The sequence below is a fragment of the Stenella coeruleoalba genome (assembly GCF_951394435.1).
Source record: "Stenella coeruleoalba genome assembly, chromosome: 15".
In the NCBI taxonomy this organism is placed as follows: domain Eukaryota; kingdom Metazoa; phylum Chordata; class Mammalia; order Artiodactyla; family Delphinidae; genus Stenella; species Stenella coeruleoalba.
The window spans coordinates 64,521,602-64,528,566 of NC_137161.1; the positions used below are offsets into that span (position 1 = coordinate 64,521,602).

General features: G+C 43.4%; 1 protein-coding gene across 2 annotated transcripts; it reads right to left on the minus strand.

The window, feature by feature from the left end:
- Nucleotides 1-353: 353 nt before the first annotated feature.
- On the minus strand, nucleotides 354-6,289 carry RPS15A (ribosomal protein S15a). Of its 2 annotated transcripts, none has more exons than XM_079943842.1 (5): nucleotides 6,214-6,289; nucleotides 4,983-5,120; nucleotides 4,415-4,494; nucleotides 1,656-1,741; nucleotides 354-484 (listed from the first exon to the last, which is right to left on the minus strand). In XM_079943842.1, exons 2-5 carry the CDS (start codon nucleotides 5,113-5,115, stop codon nucleotides 391-393), a joined length of 393 nt encoding a protein of 130 aa, XP_079799968.1. In that variant the 5' UTR covers nucleotides 5,116-5,120; nucleotides 6,214-6,289; the 3' UTR covers nucleotides 354-390. The 2 variants fall into 2 exon arrangements, with proteins under 2 accessions (XP_079799968.1, XP_079799969.1); XM_079943843.1 differs by lacking the exon at nucleotides 6,214-6,289 and adding an exon at nucleotides 5,869-6,157.
- Between the last annotated feature and the right edge of the window lie 676 nt (nucleotides 6,290-6,965).

Here is a 6,965-nt window from a genome sequence, read left to right on the forward strand (position 1 = left end):
CCTTATGAGCACTTACATAATCAACTACAACCATATCATATTTTTAGGGCTTGAAATGTGTATTCTGTCAAGCTAAAAAGAGGAAAGGCACCACTCCTTCCAGGGTTAATGTAAGACTCCAGAAAGGGACAGCTTCACCACCTGGACCCCAACCCAGAGTCAACCATCCAGGACCAGACACACCCTCCTCTGGTGAGCCACAAGGGTGACGGCGAAAGTTATCCCAAGTCAAAACTTTCTTCTACGTCAAGGAAACAGCATTCACCAATTAACACAAAGGCTGTACACTCCCGCAGACGCTCTTGCTACTCTGCTGTACAAAGTTCAAAACGACTGAGGGAAGCACCAGAGTCCTCTGAGGCATTTTATTTGCACGTATGTATTACATCCCTAGAAAAAGAATCCAAGGATTTTCCCTCCTGTGTGTTTTCGTCTTGCTTCTTCATGGTCCATGATGCCAGCTGAGGTTGTCAGTACAATGAAACTATGGAAAGTTTAAAAAAAAAAAAAAAAAAAAAAAAGCTGGTAAGTTTTTCCTAAGAATGTTCAACACAGAGCTACTTTCTGGTACAGAAAAACTCCAACATTTATCAGTGCTTAAGATGCCTTCCCATAATGGACACACAGACTAATGCTGCCTCCACAGGCTGGCAGTACACAGGCACGGTTCCTAGAACCAAAGACCCAAACCCAGAGATATCAGCTATACACATACAGCCCTGGCCTCAGCTAACAACGAGAAGCAATGTTACCTAAGAGCAAAGACTGGAACTCCTTTAACTTCAAAATGTCACTTTCTGCTCTCAAGGAGACATGCAATCTAAAGCATTCAAGTACTGACTGAATTGTTTCTGCCACTTACTGTGTGTACCATCACAGGCCAACTACTGTACACAGTTATTTGGACAAAGGGCGTCCCACCTGGCCTGGCTACCTCATGGGTTACTATGGGGATCAACGTAAGACACAGAAGGTATGCCAACTGGGAGGCATGAAAATTAGTATCGTAACTACAATCAGAAATGACTCGCTCATAACACTATACCTGTTATACGGCAGCCACGAAGTGGGAGTAAATTCAGCATCACCAAACATGACTGTGGGTTTAAGTTCTTAACCACAAATAGATAAGCACTTACTGTGTCAGATCTTAAAGTGCTTTACCAGAACTAAATCAGGTGATACTATAACTTACAAGAGAACTACTACCATTTTTAAGATGAAGAAATCAAGGCTATGACTTGCCCAAGGCCTCACAGGTTTAAAGCAGAAAAACCAGGATTTGAACTCAGTCTCTTACCGAGGAGGAAGATTTTCAAATCGAGTTTCCCCAGAGGCCAATGGTTGAGAAGTCATTCTGGCCATAGGAAGGGATTCACAGTGAACATATATGAACTATATGCACTGAGCCAAAAGAGCAGACATTAAAGGGCACACAATTCTGCTGTCTCTCAGCCAGTCTCAGCTCTTCCACGCCTCTCAGAAACTAGAGCCTAACACATGAAGTATGGCAACACAGAAGCTAATCCTTGAGTCAAGGATGGAAACGGAGACAACTGCTACTGCTATTAAGTTAAAAAAAAAAAAAAAGCTCAAGTCAAACTGCATCACAGGGATCCACAGCATTAACTTTTAAATACGGAAAATTGACTCACCCAAACTGACGGGACGGGAGCAGGTTATTCTGCCATTTTTCTAGATCTTTCAGTTGCACATCAAACCTGGGGCTGATCACTCCACACTGTAAAAACAGAACAGAAAACGCTGTTCACACTTCACCAATAACAGAAAAAGAGTAACACTAAAATGCATTTATAACTGAATAGTCATATAAACCAACCAACTCAACATTTAATGGGTAACTATTTTGTACAATCTTTGATATAAATGCCATTTGAAAAACACAATTAAGACTATGCCTACTTAGGAAGAAAAGGCAAACTATTGAAAAAGTCAACAGAAGAGGTAAAACACCAAGATAACACCAGTGTGCATTCCTATGGCCCACAGAGCTGCCTCGGCACAAATGACCAGATTTTAAAGAACTCAAGTCTTAGACAAATAAATTATAGTCAAGCCCTACTAATCTAGCAAAATGTATAGAAGGCAGAACGAGGTAGAGTTATCCCACCCGCATGCTATGACAGTGTTGGGTGGGAGAGATGACACAGCAACAACTATCCTCCAAAGTGAGAGCTAAGAGCCAAGGCACTACAATCCATCACACCTAAACCATAAAACACAATAAAGTTTCAAATATCCACTAACAGGCTACATGAATCTATCCGTGGGTTCACACAAGGTCTATGACTACATCCAATTTGGTGGAAAATGAGGGGACTAAAAGGCTCTTTAGTTAATTAGAGCTAAATGTGACCCCGCCCTCTGCTAGACCACCAACTCTACAAATCACTAGCGCACTTAAAAACAAAAAAAAAAAATCAAAGCAGGAAGCCTCCTGCTGTTTACACACAAGAAATGATCACGTGAGAACACTCAGGATTAGTACCTTCAGAGGGCTAAGGGAGCGGACAGAAAGTTGTGTGTGCACATCCACATAAGAATCATTCAAGATTCCAAGATGCTTAACTGTAAACTAGAAGAGGCTATGAGATTAGAACTTAGTGAAGTCTTTGGAGCTGGTACACTTCCCTAGACAGATCTGAACCCACAGAAACTGAAAATGGACCTGTCATGCCCAACTGCCCCATGGCAGGAGGCCCACTCAGGTTCTTCTTTTTATAACATCACCTTACCAGCTACAAATGTCACTTGACTGTCAAGGGCAATCCCACACTGGATGCAAGCAATACAGGGATAGGAATAGGGAAAACCCAAGCAAGCTACAGTGAAAGACCTTTCTGAGGCCTCTACACTACCACACCCAGGCTTGCTTTATTCCAGCAGCAAAAATCCCTTCCATTCAGCTAGCAGAACTCCAGCACATCCACTCCCAAAGCAGATGAATCTTAAGAGGATACAATCAAAGCAAGAATTTTCTTAATCTATAATCTTTAAACACTACCTTACTTCCCAACTGCATTACAATTCCACAATAAGGTACATCTATCTCCTGCATGAAGGAAACTGAGGCAAAAATGTCTTATAAAGTAAGAAAACTGCAACTGAGAGAAACCAAAAACTAATTCAAACAGTTAAATGTGGCAGGGCCTGGATTTCAACTACCTGTTAGCCAGGATTTTCTAAACTAGTATACCACTGAACAAGGATGTCACAAATGAGTTCCATTTGGGAAATACTCTGTTAAAACTTATTTCTCAAGCTATTATGTGTAGTTCAAGAGAAATGTGGTACAGGGCACTTCTCCAACTAAGTTTTTTTGGTTTTGCTTTTTTAACATCAACAAAAGCTGCTGCAGGACAGCTTTAAACTATATACTGGAACCAGCTCTTCCACAGTTTACTGAGACCTTGAGCAGGACTCAGCTCCCAGCTTCCTAACTCCTAAAAACAGGGGAAAAAAGACACGCCCTCTTGTACTTCAAGAACATTGTGAGGGTCAGAGCGAAAGAGAAGTGAATCCAAATCCTTCCGTGGGATTGGAGTCTAATGGCTACAACAGAACAAAACAAGACATAGGCCCAAAATTCCCTTCAAAAATTCTTCAAAGGCTTCAAATTCAGTAGTTTTCATCTGACACTAAGTATCCACACAGGAAGCAAATTCACTATGTAAGGAACCAACTTTGTAAAATAGGAATTGTTGGTCCAGGAAATAACCTTATCAATAAATCTGGCCCCTGTCACTAACCACTCACTTTCTTGGCCCGTGTGCCCCACTCTGTTGGACCCCTTGCAAATAGGAAAGCTACAAACCTGAACACAGAAAGCAGGGTAGCAGCTTAGAGACCCCCAACTTGCTTATAGACAGATACCTGCCCCCAAAATACATGGAATCAGTTAAACCACAAAGTCAAAAGAATCAGATTCAGTAGATTATGCCTACAGGGAGAAGAGACCTCAAAGACATACATTCAGCCTATGTCAGCAAAAACAGAAATATTAATAGTTAGAGAATCCCATACTCTCTGTTCAAAATACCCAACAATCACCAAGCGAGACGAAGGACCAAAAGTTATTTACATTGTCAGGACTAGTGGCCTTGAGCCACCCAAGATTCAAACACCAGTATCATCGGTTGTTCATTTTCACCCAACCCTCCCGCATCTCCCTTCAGATACCTTCTACTCCACAAACACTAAGTTAACTCACAATTCTACCTGGAGAACAAACGAAGTAAAAGGTCCTATATAAAAATTAACGATTTTAATCAATCCTTAATCTTTCTAACCTAAAGCAAGCACATTATCTGATTCTACAAGGGCAATTATAACATGGAACACCTTGGTAGACCATTCTGAAGGTTCTTAAACATGGAAGATAATCAATCCTTACCTTATTTAGCCTGCCTGTGAGGTTCACAACAATTTTCCCAGCCCTGTGATCATCGATGATTTCAAATTCGCCAATGTAACCTACAGAACACAAGTGACTGTATTAAAAATAATTTTTAAAATTTAGGGGGCAACACCCAAAACAATCCACCCTGAAATGTTAAAAAGGGGATTATTTCCTCCTTGCCTTTTCACGGCTTCCCACTCCCAAAGGCTACCTCGTGCCCAAGACAAAACAATCCTCCTTTCCATCCCAAGGAGCTCTTAGCTTCAGGGCCCTTTCAGTGACATGTTGCAGCTGCAATGTTACACAAAGAAAGGCCATTTTAGCTGCCAAACTTTCTCTTCCTTTCAACAGTTCTACCCTACTCAGTTATTTCTTGAACAGCATCATTTGTCCAGAACTACCCTGTCCACAGCCCCAATCAATTGCATTAGTTCCCATGTATGACTGCCACCTTGTTCTCCCATCTTCCCACATCTCCCCACATCTCTCCAACAGTTAACTTCTACAGGACCCATTCTGTAACATGTTTACCTCAAAACATAATAAGCAGCAAGACACTTACCATGCTTCATCATCACAGTGAGAAACCTGACGATGACTTTGGAGCACGGCCTAATAAGAACCTGGCGTTTGCCTCTCTTTTCGGCATTGTTGATACTCTTGAGAGCATCGGCCAGGACATTCATGCGCACCATTATGGCTGTTCAGGGAAGACAAAACAGGGATTTTATTGGCATTGCCATTAAAAGGCACCCAATCATTCCACTGCGAACACATCCTTCCCTTTCTGCCTCTATCATGAGGAAGTTTCCCCATTTCTAAGCAGGCTAGTTCCCCAGGATACCCAGAGGAATATGTCGACTGTGTCGAATCAAATAATTCATTTGATTATTTCATTAATCAAATGAAAATACCAGCCATGGTAGGTCAGTTATTCAGAACGGGAGCCGACAATCACCAGCAATATTTTCCAAACTTCTGGAATCCAGCAGCATCTGTACTATTTAACATTGTCCTTTAAACCAACTGACTCAGTGTCAGCCTTGTCCTAACACCCAAAACATACTAGTCAACTCTCACCTAACACCCGTAACTATTAAAATGAAACGTCCGTCCTTGTGCCATCTAAAATTATGACCAACAGCAATCGTAGCACACTGGTAAGCAGAAACATTTCACATGCACCAGAATCGACTCTATCACAATGGGCACGAACTTCAATAGTTTTGAAAGCTAAGGATAGAGGCATGCCTCAAATGACAACAGTAGGGATCCAACCTGCTTCCTCAAGCTCAACAAAGTGTCTGAGAGGAAACCCTGGGGCCCAGACGACCCAAGTTCGTTCCAGCAAACCGCCACCCCAGGCAGGATCCAGTTTTCCCTCCTGAGGATCTTCTGTCTCCCAAGCTCCCGGCGCGGCCGAAGTAATGGGAAGCTGCACGGCTCACCAAGGTTACGGCTCCCCGATGCTTCTCGGAGCCAAGGAGCTGCCTCGACCACTAATGGGAGATCCTGGCGCCGCCGAAAGAGTCGGGACTGCCCCCTGACGGTCGAAAGCTCCGGGTCCCGCCGGGGCTGCGGCCTGCGCCTCAGAGACCGGGCTCCCCAGAGTGCAGAGCATGGGGCGGCCGGGCAGGACTCCCCCCTCCGCCTGCCCAGACCCCTGCAAGGATAGTATCCCCGGCCCAAGAGGTCTCCGACATCCTCGCAGGGCACCGAAGCCGAGTCCTAGACCATAGGATGGCACCGATAGTTGACGGATGATACTAGATGGTTGAGAGAAAGACACTCACCGGCACGGAAAGATGGCGGAAAGAAGTTGGGCGGGGCGAGTGAACGGAATTATGGGAAGCGGTCGGGCTATCGCGAGACTTTCAAAGGACCGCCAAAAACAAAAAAAATTAAAAAATGAATTGCCTAGTGGAAGGAGGCGGGCGAGGGGCGGAACCTCCTCAGGGGTGGGCAGTAGAGAGTCGATGGAGTCGAACACCCAGGCGAGGCCCTGGGGAGCTAGCTGGTGGAGGTGCGGCGTTAGCACAGGTTCGACTACCTTCTAGCATTTAATCCGTAAAAGTCAAAAACTGACAAGGGCCTAGATATTTGCAAATTTTTATTGCAGTAACTGTTTACCATTTAGAATTAATTTTGATACTTGCGTATTTACAGTATCTCTAGAAGGACCCACAAGAAATCGGTAAATGCCTCTGGGAAGGGCGTTAGGAACTGGGATGGAAGACTTGCTTTTCTCCCAATACAATTTAGTTTTGTTTTTTGAAACATGTATAGAGTACTTTTTCATACAGTCAAAAATATATTTTTTAATCGGTGCTTCCTTTTTGACTCTCCCTAAATATTAGAAATTATTTACTGGAGTTCCAGGCTTTGCTTTTGAGTTCTGAGATACACAGTTTGGAAGAAAGCCACAAATGTTTCAAAATAAACGCTCAGCCTTTTAAGCGCTTTCAAAATAAACGCTCAGCCGTCTCAAATCCCAGGTGAACAGATGAGATAATGGTGACAAAGGGCTCGCAAAATGTCTGGCACG

What these genes read in the sequence shown, in the direction of transcription:
- RPS15A (XM_079943842.1), bottom strand. Translation starts at nt 5,115, where the DNA reads ATGGTGCGCATGAATGTCCTGGCCGATGCTCTCAAGAGTATCAACAAT. An exon ending in TCACAGGCAGGCTAAATAAG is followed by an intron (nt 1,742 to 4,414) that starts GTAAGGATTGAT and finishes CTGTTTTTACAG; the next exon opens with TGTGGAGTGATCAGCCCCAG. An exon ending in CTCCCGTCCCGTCAGTTTGG is followed by an intron (nt 485 to 1,655) that starts GTGAGTCAATTT and finishes AACTTTCCATAG; the next exon opens with TTTCATTGTACTGACAACCT.